This window comes from Rhinolophus ferrumequinum, chromosome 4 (genome assembly GCF_004115265.2).
Source record: "Rhinolophus ferrumequinum isolate MPI-CBG mRhiFer1 chromosome 4, mRhiFer1_v1.p, whole genome shotgun sequence".
NCBI classification, from domain to species: domain Eukaryota; kingdom Metazoa; phylum Chordata; class Mammalia; order Chiroptera; family Rhinolophidae; genus Rhinolophus; species Rhinolophus ferrumequinum.
The window spans coordinates 55,558,936-55,575,576 of NC_046287.1; the positions used below are offsets into that span (position 1 = coordinate 55,558,936).

At 51.3% G+C, this 16,641-nt stretch overlaps 1 protein-coding gene across 14 annotated transcripts in view; it reads left to right on the top strand.

The window, feature by feature from the left end:
* MCF2L (MCF.2 cell line derived transforming sequence like) overlaps positions 1-16,641 on the top strand; it is a 176,506-nt gene that overhangs the window by 88,957 nt on the left and 70,908 nt on the right. The window contains exon 1 of one of the 14 annotated variants that reach the window (XM_033104296.1): positions 10,279-10,598. The exons of the other annotated variants lie outside the window; for them this stretch is intronic. Within the exon in view, the coding sequence (XP_032960187.1) occupies positions 10,526-10,598 (73 nt within the window). The 5' untranslated portion in view covers positions 10,279-10,525. Of the gene's footprint in view, positions 1-10,278; positions 10,599-16,641 lie in introns of those variants that run through there. 14 annotated transcript variants of the gene reach the window in all.

The window sequence follows — 16,641 nt, forward strand, 5'->3', positions numbered from 1 at the left end:
ATGCCGCTCCATCTGCACATCTCAAACGTACCTGAAGGCAAAAGCTGAGCCTTTGAAACCTGCTGGAACAAAAGATCTTTCCAAGGTCATTAACCAACTTGGAGAAACCTTTCCTGGACGTTCTAGAGGTGATGGTTCCTTAGAATCCCTTCAGTCCTAGAAGTGGAGTCACTTCCTCGCCAGGGTTTGTGGTCAGGCCGTCCACACCCAGGATGGGGCATGAGATGCCTTTCGTGGGGACAGTCTCCTGGACCTCGAGCGTGGTGATCGAGATTCCCCACTCTAAGTACTTAAGTGTCAGAACAGTACTTGCTCTCAGTACTTGCTAGTGATCCAGCATGTTCTGTAACCGCTGATAGGGGAAAGCAAGCTTCAACTCCCAGGAAAGATAAGCTGGCCTGGTTACAACAATAAATAATATGGACAAGGAAGTCTGGGGCCAAGACTAGGATGGTCTTTAAAGGGTTGAATCAGGTCTGTGAAGGAAAATACAGTGTATGGTTGGCCAGAGGAGTGCAGTACAGAGAGAGAAAGAGGAAAGACAGACTTTGGTGGCAGGGTAGGGCAAAACAAGAATCCTGACCCAGAATAGACTCAACTACAGGGATTCTAGAGAGTCTAGAGGGAATCTTTGAAATCAGGGGATCTCTGTCTGGGGCCCTGGTGGCCTCCAGTGGGGTACAGGAAAAGACCAATAACCAGGCCTGGCACTGAGATGTATCCTTAGAACTCTGCACCTTGTTCCCGATGAGCATACGCCCAGCTCTCCACCACCTTTTTCCCCCCTGATAAATGAAGCACACTACCGCTCAGGTGTGGACAATGAAAATCAAGTGCATTTCTGAATTGGAAGGGTTTGTGGGGCAGCAGCAGTGTCACAGACAAGAAAGCCTCTGGGTCTTGCCTAGGAGGTCCAAGGTGGGGTTCTCAAGTGTGAGTCTGTAAGCTGTACTTATAAAAGCATCGGAGGGGCGGAGACATTTTTAAAAAATATTTTAATTCACCTTTGGCAGCCCTACTTGTCTCATCCTGCTGGTTAGGGACATGAGTAAGGCCCTGTTCAGTGACCAGTGGACCCCACAGCCCTGCTGGTCAAGTGCTTTGGTGAGACCCACTGCAGTGCCTGTCATCTCAGGAGAAAGTCATGCTGTAAACATAGAATGTTCCCTGAGGTGCCCACCCTCTCCTTGAGATTGCCTCCATCAGGGGCCTGAGGTGTGGTGCCTCCTCCCCCTGCATGCAGCCCAGAAGAGGCTGCGGGTGGCCTGTCAGAGCCCACGTGACCCAGGTCTGCTGGCATGGATCCAGCTGTGCCTTGGAAGTTGCTCCCAGAGCCTGCTGGGTTCAGATCCTGGGTCGGCCCCTTCTTCACTATGAGCTGAGGCAAGGGGCTCAGTGTTATCATCTATAAAATGGAATGATGACACATTTCTCGTAGGGCTGCTGGGATCCTCAGGTGTTTGCCCAAGGTCAGTTCTCAGGGATGCTCCCTGCCCTCTGCCCACCCCCACTCCCCAGTCCCTCACTCTTGGTCAGCTTTTCTGGTCTCATCATTTCTCTCCATTTCACATAACATCATCTGACGTATATGGAGATCATCTCTGTATCAGCTCTTCTCATCCTCAACAGCATATAGCTTTATTCGCCAGCTCACCTGGGTCTCCAGCACTGTGCCCCAAGCCCAGGTTTATTGTATCCTCATAACCCTGTGAGTGGCCACCATCACCCCACTTTGCGGATGAGCTCACTAAGGTGCACAGCTAGGATTCAACCCAGGCACTTGGCTCTCAGCTCCAGGCAGTGCTGGTAAACCACTGCCTATTGAGCGTGTGCTTAAAGGAGTGAAGGAAAAAATGACACGGAAAGCTTAAGACAAAGCCCTTTGCAGCCAGGGCTCCAAAACCACTAGCACTGCAATCATGACTGTTGTCATATTTCCAAACTTGGGTCACCTATTTGGTCTAGATTTTGCCCACTAGTACTTTTAGCTTTGTTCTGTCTTAGTCACTTTGGGGCTGCTGCCAGATGCCAGCAGCCCCTCTTGGGGCCAAGCTGTTTCTTCACCTGGTGACTTGAGGAGGGAGAGCAGCAGGCAGCTGAGAGGGGGCAAGCAGATTCCGACCCCATGGCCAGCTGGCATGGGGCCTCTTGGCTCAGATCCTAGCCCAGTACACTTCCTGCTAGGGTTGCGGGGGTGGGGGGGAGGGGGAATCAGAGAGGGTGAGAACACGCTCTCTGTGTCACCTGAGATGGATGGGGAGCAGCATGTGCTGGTGTTGGACATGCAGGGCTGGTGATTTCTGAGGCAGCACAGGCATGGTCCACAGCCCCTTCAAACCTGGGCACACCCCACGTGAACAAGGCAATACCGGGACATTCCCTCAAGTGCATCTCAGACACCCCAAATCCGGCCACACAGTAGAGGCTTTCTTCTGTCCTCACATGCCTCTGGGTTGATCTTAGCTATATCGACCTCCCATGCTTTTCCCACGGAATCTCCCGTTTTCCTCGCAGGGTCATGCCTCCCTCCTTTCCCAATGTAATCAGATGTGTTTTTTGAATCCTCAAGTTTGCCGAGCCTCTCAGCACCTTTTAGTTACCCTGTTTCCCCAGCAATAAGACCTAGCCTGACAATCCGCTCTAATGCATCTTTTAGAGCAAAAATTAATATAAGACCCGGTCTTATCTAACATAATATAATATAAGACCAGGTCCAAAAGATGCATTAGAGTGGATTGTCGGGTTAGGTCTTATTTTCGGGAAAACACGGTAGATGCTGTAACACAAAGGTAAATGATGTTCAAAAATAATATGTCTGCTTTGGAGAGTTGTAAAAATAAAGATGGAGTTTTCCAAAGTACCCACAATGCAACCAGCCCTGGATCATAAGTGATGACCCTGAGCTGCTTCCTGCTGGGCTTTGTGTGTGCAGCAGAGCTGTGAGTGGACCAGACACTGATTGTACTACAATTTCCCCTTGTTTCCGTGATATGAAACTCATTTTGGAAAAATAGCTTTAGACAAGAGCATGACGTCCCTCCTAAGGGGTCTTCCCGATGCCACACCCATCCCCTCCCTCTGATGTGGATCCAATGGGCCCTTGGGCACAGGTTTCTTGGTGAGCCCAGCACCTAGATCTGGTTTCCCCCACCCTCAGGTCTCCCGAGTACCGACACCTGGCAGCACCCACCCACCTGCAAGCTCAGGGCTGTCTGTGTTTCCGCCTCTTGGCTTGCATGGGCGAGCCTCCTGCCTGGAGTCTGAGCTGATCCTCCCTCTCCCACCACCCCCACGAAACTCCCGCTTAGACCTTCAGACACACCTGGCACCCTGGCTCAGGCTAGTCCCCACCTCTACATCTCAGGTGTGGGCTGGGGCCCCTGCAAGGGTCCAGCCCTGGGGCCGCCTTTCTCTGTGTCAAATGGCCGAGGTCCTACCACTTCTGTGAATGGAGCAACAAGTATGAGCCCTGGAGTGTGAGTTCATCTTGCTCCACTCCTCTCTGTTGAGGACACTAAGACAGCTTAGTGGTAGATTTAGAATCCAGAATTTCTATTGAGAGCCTCAGTGGGGCCTGAGATCTAAATCACGGTGGTCCAGCACAGAAAAGCAAATGATACCACTCTATACCCTCCTAAATCCGGCTATGGTGGCATTTTATTTAACCTAAGGCTCCAGCTGTGTTTGCTGTCTGCAACCCCACAGCACACACCTGGATTTGTTGGGTTTGTGACATGAAGTTGTTGATCTAGGAGGAGGAGAACGCTGCTCCCTGCCCAGGTCCTTTCCATCTAGGTCGCAGCTGTGTGGAACAAATGGAGCAGTTGTTCCTGCTGCCCGGGAGGTGGGGAATGATGGGTCGGTTCTGATAAACACTTGGGTGCCCGGCCCTGCCCTGCCCGGAAGGAGAGAGAAGCTCATTGTTCAGAGGTGATATCTGGAGCTTGTGTGTCTGTTTTTCCAGTCAGGCAAAAGAGAGTCTTCCTGTTTGGCTCTGTTTGGCCCCCAGACAGGGGGCCGCCCAGGCCCTGCTCACAGCCCCTGTGGGTGACGCTTCTGCTCTGGGACCTGTGGGAGGGGGTCCTGGGCCCCTCGTGTTGAGTTCCATCCAAGTTGTCAGGTATTCACTGGCTTATACTGGGCCTCACCGCCGCGCTCTGGCCATCTTTCAGTCCTCATGTTTCTGTACCCCCCAAGTAATACGTTAGTGCGTACCCCCAGTATAACTTCCATTCACATTTATTATTCACAATACAAAAACGCAAGCAAAAAAAAAAAAAAAGCAAGGACTAAGCAGAAAATAAATGTAAGTGGCATAATTCCCACGGCTCACTTTGATTCCCCACACTAGCCAATCCCAAAGCATTAATCATTATTGCGATTAAGAAGGGAAAACTTAATGCATAAAATAAGTGAGAAACATGACACAAAAGTACAGTAAAACACGAAACTGAGTGATATTAAGAGGATGGGGCAGCTTAGAGCTGGGGCAAGGGTGAGGGGGCCGGGATGGGTCCTTTGGGGGACGAGGTGTTTGGAGACCTGATGGGGAATTTGGGTTTGTGCTGTCTTGGAGGATGATCAGTGCCTTTATTGACCAGACTTGCTAGGCTACCAGAATCGGTTCGAAGTTAGATAGTAGAGAACAAGCCTGCCCTCGGGAGTGGGCATGGCCCAGCATGGGCTCTGCCTGGCCCTGGTGCTATGACCGAGACTCTGCACTGCCACAGCCAGTGCTAGGAGGGTGGATGGATGTGTCTTTGCTGCTGTGCGGATAATTTGGCTGGGACACTCGATTTCAGGTGTCCCTGTCTTGGGCTACCCATAATGGTAAGTGATGTGGAAACCAGACAGAAATTAGCCCTTCGCACAAAAGATGCACAGACCTTCCCCAGTGCCTTTGGCCACTTAACCTCCACAGACAAAAGTCCAATGGAGCTCTGTATTCCAGTGCACGGCAGTGTCTGTGATCCCAATGTCGCGGGAAGTCTGTGACTCCAAGGTGTGCGTGCTCAGAGAAAGCAAGGCCGTGCATGGTCTGGAAATCTGGCAGAGGGGGAAGCACACAGGGGAAACCCGGGGGGCAGAGGAGGTGGCAACTGCAGTCCTGGCTCTGACCACAGCAGCAGTGTGTCCATGTGACCAGGCACAGCCGCCTTGGTGACCTTGCATGACGTTTTGATAGGATAAGAGAGTGCTTCAGGTCCACCGCAAGCCCACGCTCCCTTCTTCTCAGGCTCGCTGTAAACTCGAGGCCAGCAGGGCGTAAGTTGTCTTGGGTTTGAGGATGAGGAAGAGCCACGTTAGCCTTTGGTGTGACAACCCCTCCGTGAGTCCAGAGCCTGTCAACAGGTGTTGAGGGCCAATGTGTTTGGAGCACATGGGAGAGCAGGTAGACCCCTACCCGCCATTACAGAAGACTGTGGTCCAGACTTCAAAACCAACAAAAACCCTCAGGGGGTAGGTAAAGGAATCCAGAAGAAAGAGCTTCATGGAGCCCAGGGCCCAGGCAGACCCTCAAGCCAGGAGGGACCTGTGGGGGGATGGGGGCTCCGAGGGATGGGGGACTAAGTCTGCAAAGTGAGGAGACAGAACACTCAGTGCTACAAGAATGTTTGTGGTTTGACCTGGCTTCCATTCCTGAATCCTCTTCAAGAAAAAGAAGACATGATGGTCCTCTCAGAAAGGCAGGTTGGTCTAGGCCCAGCCGCGGGGTCTGTAACCACTGTGGTGCCCTGCAACCACTGTGGTGCCCTGCTGGTGGGCTCTCACTCACCAGGCAAAGTGCACGGAGAGGCAGAGGCCAGAGAAAACGCGCACAGGAGAATGTGGGCTGGTCTGTACATCTGGGGACTATGTGTTTCTATCAGGAAAACTTACCTATGCACATCCCATCCATGCATGACGACTTATAAATTACATGCAAATACTACTCTGCTAACTGTGAAATATAGTTGACCTTCAAACAACGCGGGATTAGAAGTACTAACCTCAGCCCCCCAAGCAGTCGAAAATCCAAATATAACTTCTGACTCCCCAAAAACCTAACTACTAATAGCCTACTGTTGACCAGAAGCTTTACTGATAACATAGTCAATTAACACATATTTTGTATATCATATGTATTATGTACTGTGTTCTTACAATAAAGTAAGCTAGAGAAAAAAATGTTATTAAGAAAATCATAAAGATGAGAAAATACATTTACAGTACTACACATATTTATTTTTAAAAATCTGCTTGTAAGGGGACCTGAGCAATTCAAACCCGTGTTGTTCAAGGGGCAACTGTACACACAAAGAGCCAAGATGTTTAAATGATGAGAGGTTAAATGGTAATGCTTTTCAATTAATAATATGGAAAAACATTTTTGCCCTCATGACAAAAATATGTTTTAAGTGCGAGTCATATGATTCAAAAAGATTCATAGTTTTTCCACATCTGATATGATGAATCAAAGCCAGATTCTACATTTAACGTGTTTCAGTTCTAATGAAATTGTTTTCATAGCCATCATGGCTGAAATGGGAGCAGGTACCATGGGTTGGGTTCTCTACCTTGATTCTTAGTTTTCAGTTTCCTTTAGCAATTATGCAGATTGTGTTGAAATTCAGATGGTGAGTTTCCCTTTTCCCTGATGTCAAGGAAATGTATATCTTTCTTAATGCTAATCTGTTTTTTTTTTTGCAAAGTAGAAGGTGTTAAATTTTTGTGTTTTAATGGGTTTATGTTTGTTGGGTTCAAAACTCACTCAACTATTCAATTAGGTTTTTTTGTTGTTGTTGTTTTTTAAAAAAAAACGTGCATGAGTTTTTATAAATGGCACAGCTAATATTATCTATTTGGGAAGATGCTTTCAATGGAAAGTGCAATTGCTCCTTCACTTAGGATTAAACCCACTGACCTGGACAACTTTCATTGTTTAGAGCACAGTCTTGCCAGATTCGACCGGATTGCCCATTACCTTTTGTTCGTTTGTGCTTGCTGTATTAGTCCGTCTTGTCTTCTCTTAGGCCACTTGATTCTTCAGTGAGCATTCGTTTAAATTGGACTATATGGTTTGCCAATTCATTCAGTCAGTATGTGGAACTGAGGTGCTTGCGTGGGCTGAGAGCTTGCCCCAGGGGATGCACTGCCCCACTAAGCCCTCTGGTGATGGCCGCCCACCCTTCCTTTGGGTCCCTTATGCCATGGTGGCACATGGCCCAAGGATGGAGAGGCACCAGCACACCTCTCTTAGGGGTAACTGCCATGCTCCACGTCTGGAGCTCATCTGGAAAAGGGGAGATGGAGCTGGGGAGGATCAAGGCCAGTGGAAGGACAGCCACTCTGCTTAGCGCCTGCAGACCTGCATGTTGCCCCAGAAAGGCTGCTTTTTATCCTATGACAGGTTGATCTTGGGGGCAGGGACAATTGATTCGCCCCTGAGTGAATGGGGCCAGCAGGACACGAGGACTGAGGACAGAACCCCAAGGAGCATCACTATCTAAGGGGAAGCAGCTGGGGGTAGGAAGGACCAGAGCTGTGACGATCTTGAAGCTGAAGAAGGTCCTCGAGGACACGGGAGGATGACAGTGAGGACACGGTGGCGGGTGGGAAGCGGAAGGAAGGTGTGGAGGCTGGGCCCACAGGCCTGGGTAAGACTAAGTGGCCAGTGTGGCCAGCTTCTCCTGCTGCGGGAGGCTTTGCTGAGCCTACTGCTGAGCAGTGACCACTGCCTCACCTGGTTTCCATGACAATGAAACAAGGCCAGGTGGTGAGGAAAAACAAAGCCTTAGCAAATAAGGGCGCACCCTGTGAATCAAGGATGGCTCCTCCCACTTTGTCACCCAGCAGAAAATGAGTAGAGAGCACGCAGCACTGCCGCGTTGTGGTTCTGCTCTCTGCATAATTCAGGGTCCAGAGCCTATTTTAAAGTTATACAAATATTTTTCTAAGGTTTGAGGGGACACCATTTTGACCATGAGGAGACTGATACCTTGGTTAGCTTTTGTTACATCTCTGTATGAGGAAAGGTACATGCCATTTTCCTGTAAATATCTGAGCTTTGCTGGGCTGGAAGTCAGGGTGCAGCTGGGGGAGCCCGCACACCTCAGGCTGCAGGTTTCTGGGCAGGGCCAACGTGTAGTAGTCCTTTACACGGTGTGTGTGTGAACTGTGGTGTTGCCGAGACTGTGTGCTACACACCACAGATTTTGACCACTCATGCTGCATTCCCTCAAATAAATAAACAAGCCCTATTCTGCGTGAAGTATACTGTCTATCATTTCTTTCCAGCTAAGGAAGCCCTTGTGTTAGAAAGGCTCACCAGCAGTCAGGAGCTGCTGGGAGGACTAGACCTTAGTGTGCTCCAAGGGAGTCGTTCTAGAACAGGCGAAAGAAAGGCCAGAACAGGTGAGGCCAAGCCCCGAGCCCATGCTTTCCCAGGTGCGTGTGTGACTCCCCTTTCTGGCCCAGCCTTTATGTGCTCTTGGATTGTCCACCAGAAGAGCCCCCCAAGAGCACTAAGCCGGACCTTGGCAATCCTTCCCAGACTCGGTGCAAGTGAGCTTTCCTCCACAGAGGAGCAGGCATTGCGGCACACAGATCGGCTGACCTCCCCTCGCGGGTGCAGATGGCCTCTGGTCTAAATGAGAGTGAGTAGTGCGGCTGCCATCACCTTCCTGATAACGCATCCTGCTGCTTGATGAAACGTGGGCATTTGCTGTGTGCCGGGAGACACGAGGTCTGACCCACAGACAGACCACAGTGGGACAGAGTGGGGGCATGGGGGAGGAATCAGATGTGTGGTTAAATGGGTGTAACCATACCCCTTCCTCGGTCACGTGGTACCTCTTGTCCTTGTGTTTAAAAGTGAGGTCCCTGTCCCTTCTGGTAAAAGAGCTTTGGGTCTGATAACATCTTTCTCAGAGCAGTCATCTTGTTTGGCTGTCCGTGACTCATGCCAAGTGTGCTACCACCATGCTACATGCTCGAGGTCCCTTGGCACGGGGAGTCCTCCCCAGTGCCATGGGTGCAAAGCTCACCAGGGCCACCGAGCAAAAGGGCAGAGCTGGACGTGGGCTGTCGTGGCCTCTGTAGGCCGTCCCTGAGCATGTTTCAGGAGAAGGTTATGCTCAGCATGACAGGGACCTACCTATGCTATGAGCTGAGGGACCTGGGGGGTAGGGTAATGCAGGCAAAGGCTGCAAAGGAGAAGCGGAGCTGGCTCAGCTGTGAAGGGCCTTGCCTCCCACTCTAAGGGCTTGCACCCTGATCTGCTTGAATGTCCAGAGGTTCCCAATCCCTGGGGCAACTGTAAGAGTTGTGATTGCGAAATACATCTGCCAGCGTCAGTGGGGGGAGGCTGAAGAGAAGCCATTAGACAGAAAACAATTGTAATTATCCAGCAAAGACCAGGTCAGAACCAGAGCCACGTGACAGGAATGAAGAGGGGAGGTGGGGATTGGGGTGTATATCGGCTGCTGCTGCAGTGACAACTGCCCCCAATAGCGTGAGTGTGCACCACTCGATGGACTCCATTTGCGTCTCTGCCCAGGGCCCAGGCAGGGAGGAAAGAGTGTACAACATTATATGCTGATGGCAGATGTAGGAACAACACCTGCAACGCCTATGAACACTTCTGCTCAGTGTCCGCCCTTATGCGTGATCCAAAACCAATCCCTAGTCCAGCTTAAAGGACCGTCCTCTCCAGGCGTGTCGGCTTCAGCACTGGACTCAAGCACTGGATCCCCTTAGCCCCTCAGGTTCTGCAGGCTAGCGGACTCCCGTCGTCTGGGAGCTTGTTAGAATCTCTGTGCCATCCCTCCCACAGAATCAAAACCTGCACTTTAATGAGCTCCCCAGGGATCCCCACCCATGGCAGGGTCCCCTCTTATTACATCTTCTCTGTCCTTAGCCCCCCACGGGGCCGGGTGGCTCTGTGGTCAGAGCTGCTGAGGATCTGCTGGCACACATGAATATGTGTGTATGCACACAGCTTTCAAAGGTGCTCACAGACAGACGGACATGGAAGAGCAGCATCACAGACACCTAAGCGCATTGCTGTCCAGCTCATCTCCAGCGTCTCCATCCCCAGTGAGGTGTCTTGGGGCCAGAAGGTCCAGACCCTGCCCCTTGGTCCTTGCCAGGCTTAGTGGACTGACAGCAGTTAAGCGCGGGGCTCCTGCAGGGAGGGTCTGGACGGGCGACTCAGGGCTCAAGCTGCTGCTGCAGCAGCTAAAGCTCTGCTGGGGTCTCAACAGTTAACCGTCCTCTGGCAGAATCAGTGAGCCGCCAGCCAGCCAGCCAGCCAGCCAGCCGGCCGGCCTGTGCAGAGCTCCTGCTTCAGGGACAGCAAACCCGAGGCCCTGGGGGAGCAGGCTGGGAAGGCGGGCCTGCAGAGCCCCAGGGGTCCAAGTCTCCTCCGCGGGGCGGGTGGCCAGCCCAAAGATGGAGCCTTGCAGCCTTCCTTTGTGTGCCCAGGACGGGCGTTCCGGGCGGCAGGTCGCCGCCTCCTGACGCCAGCGCGTTGGCAGGCGACAGCATGACCTTAAGCCTCATCTCCTTGCTGTCGCAGGACATCTCCGGGCTGTGGCTCCTCCTGAAGACCAGCACAGGTGCGTCTGGCCTGCGCTTTGGCGCTCACTGTGCATTGATATTGCTCAGAGAGAGAGGCTGGGGGACCTTCTGGGGATGGCTTTGCATGTCACCCACGTAGCAAGCTGCAGAGAGGAACAGGGCTCTGTCTGGCCTTGTAAGCTCTGTCCAGGCTGGAGTGGTGCCTGTGGAGGTAGAAGGGGTGGGGGCGTGTCTGGCGGGGCGCTGGTTTGGGGCTGTGGCCACCTGGCCTCCCTCCCTGCTTTGAGGTGTCCCTGCTCTTAGAATAAAGATACACAATCTCCATGCTCACCCTGGAAGCTGGAATGAACGAACGCTCGTGAGGGCTTCTTTGTTCCAGCGCTGTTGCCATAGACTTGTGGTGCACAGGAAGGGAGCCGAGGGCCTGGGGGGTGCAAGGACTGGTCCTTGGCAGTGACCCCTGGAGCGCGCTGTCCCACGGGTCCCAGTCCCCAGTGCTCATCAATAAAGGACTCTCTGGGTGGCAGGACTCCGGACTGGGCCGTTTAAGCCCATGAACAGTGAGGGGCCTGTCCTGGGGTGGTGCTGTGTGGTCTTCATCTGTCATCCCTGCTCCCATCTCTGTTGAACGATAGGCACACCCCCCGTGGAGAACGAGAACAAAGACCCGGGAGAAGGGACCTTGCCCTGGGCCTGAGGAGAGGGGACAGCGTGGGTTTCTTTTTTTTGTTTCTAAGGATAGAGTAGTACTCGTTTTGAAGTAATTCGTCATAAGTATATTTTCCAGCAGGCGGTCTGCCACGGATTGACGAATAATTCATAAAATACCTATTTTTGTAAATTTTAATGAATTGGTTCAACCTTAGCCATCAGTGGCAACAACCTGAAGTTTCCAGTTTTATGATGAAGAGACTGAGCGTGTGAATAATGGCCGAGCACAGGAATTTTCCCAACAGTTAAGATTCGGAAGATTATGAATGCTTACTTAGGTGGCCACTTGGAAAATCTCAGTCATTCATGTTTAAACCCAGAACATAAGCACTTGTGCATAGTGACTGATTTCATATCTGAAGTCTGTATCACAGTGACAGTGCTGAAGCACCTCTAAGAAGAATGCTTCCTCAAAACATAGCTATTGTCTGGAATTTTAGAAATTTCACAAGCATGTAACACTTTCTATAAAGTCAACCAGATGTCTTGTTGCCATCCAGTGATCACACGTACTTCATGGTGGGGAATTCTTAAGTGTGGCCATATGTAATCATTTTACATGTCCATTTGTTTTTCTAATGAAATACTAGTTTTAACTCTTTCCTTTAAAAATTCTCAGTGTTTTTGTAATACGTACTTTTTTTTTTTTTTTTTTTAAGATGAAGGTGCTTTTGAATAAATGTCCTGAAGGAGTTTAGTGTAATTAAGGGTTGGAGGGCTTCCTCCCCATCTCTAACAACAATTTGCTATTTTCCCACCAAAAAAGAAAGAGTCCTAGATTTATGAGGAAGCAGAGTTGTCGGTGCGTGTGATAGTAAATCTTTCAGTTACACTGTAGAATACTTCCAGAGGTGGGACACTTTTCTATGGCTGTTCAGAGCTTTGTGTAACTGGATACTGACTTTCCTTAGCACCTGCTGTTTACAAATAAGGTTGTGTGCCTCTCCTTTAGTCTCTTCTGTTCAAGCCGGAGGGGGAGGGAGCCAGGTGGGCAGTTTGGTACCCGGCCTGTCAAGAGCTGGGTCCAGAGCACACTCATGATGAGATGAGAGCAGTGTGGGTGAAACCACAGGCTTGTTCACTATGGCCAAGGCCCCGAGAACACTAGCTGAGTAAGGGCGAGTTTGAGCCACGATCTCATTCCAGGCTCAGATGTCCCCTGGCTTGTCGCTCATGGAATCAAGGAGGTTGACAGAGGTGCGTGACCTGCCACTGCCAAACCCTGACCCCGCCAGCTTCCTCCGCATCGTGCCCCTTCTCCATCCCTCTCCTCTCTCCCTCTTTGTCTCATCTTTCTCTCTTTATCTCTCTGTCTCTCTCTTCCTCGCTCGGGCTCTCTCCCTCTTTTTGGCCCTCTCTCATACTCTATATGTCTTTCCTTGTCTCCTGCGTGCGCCTGAGCAGGGTGGGGGCTTCGAGGTCGGGCAGCCTCCGTGAAGGGCCTGTGGCCCTGCTTTGCTCTGTGCCACCGGTCTGGCTGGCAGGGAGGAACCCTGTCGTGGGGGCCACCTGGGTGAGGCTTGGGATGACATAAGCACAGCCTCTCATCGTTCCCTTCGCTCCCGCAGCCTGACCTTCCCCACGCTGTGTGTCATTGTTTTTGTTTGATGGAAATGTTCTGAGGAAGGTTAATGCAACTTGTTTGTTTTGCAGATTTATAGAATTTTGGGTACTTAGAGAGTGGGAATAAATGTGCACACCTAGAGTTTGGGGAAGAAGTTTGGAGAGCTTTTGGAGTTCCTGGAAGGAACTTGGTGTTGGTGATGGGAACCTCTGTTCTTCCTCGTGTGGTGTGTTCTGTGAGCGGCTTTCTGAGAGCAGATCTAGATGGAAGGACCCCAGCCCCAGCATGCCTTCTGCCCCTCGGAACCAGAAAGGAATGACGTCTATAGAAACGGTTTGCATTGGTTTCCCTGATCTTGGAGTTGTTTTTTTAATGTTGACAAGTGATTGTTTTTAGAATGGGTAAGAAAAGAAAAAAGCTATTAGAAAACTCTCCTTTATTTCCAAACCAGCAGCGGGTTCCTGCATGGTATTTGTGTGGATGATGTGTCTGTGTATGTGGTATATGTGATGTTTGTATGTAGTGTGTGCATGTGTGGTACGTGTCTGAGATGTGTAAGCCATAACTGCTACTTCCAAGGCAAGAGAAATGCAGACACCTCAGAACATGAAATTGTGGAACTCAGAGACTGTGGCTGCGCCCCAGAAGGGACCCAGCAGGGAGCTGGTAAAACATGCTGTTGGGGGCCTAGCATGGCAGGAAGCTCAGGCCAGAACCAGAGTGAGGGTGGCCACCATGCTGTTGCCTACACTACTCAACAGCTGACATTATTCGCTTTTACTGCAACCCCAAATGTGTGGCTTCTGAAGAGGGCACGAGACATTGGTTTAACCGTGAAGGGCATGTATGTGCTGGTGACTGTTGAACAGACTTAGAATCGCGCTAGTGTCTTCCCTGCTTTCTTCTCCATCCTCCCACCCCCTAGAAGTCTGCTAAGGTTCTTTCCCTGGGCCTGTTTGTTTCCAGGTTGGCCGCTTAGTATTTCCTCCCTGTGGAGAGGTCAGGCCAGCATGAGCCCAAAGGAGCCCTTGAAATGGCCACAGTGGGCAACCCTATTCCCTGTCGTCTGTGTGGGGACTGGAATATCCCACAGTGGCTTTCTTATCTGGACCCTGTCCTGACCCCTGTGGATAGCATGTTTGACCTCTGCTGGCTGACTGTGTAGGCGTGATGTTCAGGAAGTCTCCACCCGTATGGATTAAACACAAACAGCATAATCTGCAGGTTCCGCCTAATTGCTCACCAAGGGGAGGTGCTCAGAGGAGGAGCAGAGCCCCTGCAGGGAGTTGTCACCTGGGCTGTGAGCAAAACAGCTCAGCTTTGTGAAAGTCTGGCCGTACGGTTCATAAGGTCTGCTCTTTTCTCCAGGGACTTAAGTTGGTGGGCAAGAGCATTTAAGTGACAGTTTCACTGAGTTAGCCAGATTCTCTCAGGCCCATGGACCTAAGGAGAAAGAACATTTGGAAACATGACTTAATTCCTTAGGTCGCCTGTTAATATTTAGCCCTTTGAAAGAACAGTGTGATAGGTGACATCTGGGGCTTGGCAGAGGAGGACACGTCCCACTGTCTGACTGGCATTCCAAGGCTGGTTCATGCACAGGAACCCCTCTCTCACAGATAGGTCCCAGCTCCATTTACAGGACTGGGGGATCCTCAGCGGCTGTGGGGAATGCTGACTCTGCAGCCGGTGTTAGGCGAGCCAGCTCTGCCCCACTCCATTGTGACCTCGGCCAGAAACTCGTGATGATGTCATGTCTGTGGGCTTGTCAGGCCTCATGGGCTGATTCCTGTAAAATATCAAACCCAGCCTGGGACTGAGCAGGAGGTTCCTGGAGACAAATGTTATCAATAGTAAAAGGGTTACAGGTATCTCATGCTGAGACTTCCAGTACTGACCCTCAAATTAATGCACGAGCTTGGAGAGGGCTTTCGTCAACACAAGCTGAGTGTGTGCCCTCCTGGTCCCACGGGTTCTCCTTCCACATTACCTGGCCCATCTGTCCGCCCAGCTTTTCGCTAACTTGGCGGACACCTGGCAGGTCTCTGTGAACCACCCTCTCCCATCTTCACATGCTCTGGGCACTGAAAATGGACCACACATAGTAGCATGTAATAAATTCAAACCCTGATGTGCCCTCCTTGGGCCCTACCACTCCCTGGCCCCACACCACCCCTCACCTTGTTCTGCAGGTCTCACCATGGGCTGCTTCTGCAGAGAGGCCTCTGCAGGGGGAGCTCAGTGACACCCCGTGGCTGTGCTATGGGCTTATAGGCCTGACTGTTGGCCTTCTGTCGTCACTAGGCCACTCGGCTTGGGCCAGGGGCCAGCACCTAGCTCTCTCCCAGGTGCACAGCCTCAGAACTCTGGTTTAGCTGGGACTTTGCTGTGATGCTTTGTGGTGCGGTGAGGTTTGATGATTCCAAAAGCAAACAATGTGCTTCTTAGCTTTATGGTCGCCTCCATCTCCCCCAATACTTGCACATGAAAATAGGTCTAGTGTTAATTATGCCACCATCAGACTTCGGATCTTCTGCTACAGAAAACTAAAGATATGTGTTTTCCCAGAGCGTGGCCAACAGACCTGTTTAACCCTTCCTTTCAGGGCCTCTTCGTATTTACTTCTCATTTCAGCAGCAGTGTAGACATTCAGGTTCCCCAAGTCCCTCAGCGGGCTTCTCTTTGGCCACATGTGTGGCGTTTGTGGGGGGCCACCAGTGAGCTCCAAGTGCCTGCTCCCACCTCCAGGTGAGGACACCTTCCTGCCCTGCTCCACAGCCACATGGAGCAAGAACTTTGGAAGGTTCTCTGTCCCTACTTCAGTTTCTGAACCCACAAACCTGTACACGGTGCTCCCTATCCACGGAAGCAACTCAGCCCTCCAATAAACTAAACAGAAATGAGACCCTTGGCATGGGAATTTCAAACTGAACAGTTCCCATGAAATTCCTTGTCTTCCATCCTTGGTTGAATCATCTTCTCCCTTTGGTGCTGTTGGAGTGGAGGGGATCAGAAAGGCCTGTGGGCGGGACAGGCATCGGCTGCAGGGAGGTTCTTAGAGAAGTGAGGGCTAGCTTGAAACCATGTGGGCTGGCCAGGGGAGCATTCCAGGAAGGATAGGGCATGTGACAATGGCCTGATTGGGGCCACTATGGTATGGGTGTAAAGGAGGCCCTGGCTTTGGTAAGGTCCCTTCTTGGTTCTCTATGGGCCCAAGGTCTGTTTGTCCAAGTGTACTCTGTCAGCCCAGCGCAGTACCCACCCTGCGCCTAGGGGCAGGCCTGGCCATTAGGCATATAGCGCAGGACCCCGGCTCTGTGACTGCAAAGGAACTTGGCACCGAAGAACTGGGAGAAAATGATGTAGCATCTCAGAAGGCCAGCTCCCACGGGTGCCTTCTCCCCTGTGCACCTCTAGCCCAGCTTCCTCTCGTCTACAGCTCAGGGGAGTCCCTGGGTTGGGATGCTGCAGCCCTGAGCAGGCTGACACAGCTCTAAAAGCCTGTGGTCATTGGTGGCCGGACTGTGCTGCTAGCTGCACCTGCTGTCGGGCCTGGCCTAGCATCCACATACGGCAGCTTCTCTGTCACCATCTGCATAGTGCTGGATGCCAAGTACAAGACAGACCTGCATTTAACATTGCTGCTTGGGTCCTTGTTTGCACCCATTTCTCTGATTGCCTTTGTGAGTCTTTAAAACAAAGACAGAAACTGTGAGCTCAGGAAGTAACAGCCCCAGCATTCATGATGACCACACAGGGAAAAGTTTAATAAATGGGGCGGTTTAGTAAAAACAATCAGGCCACAC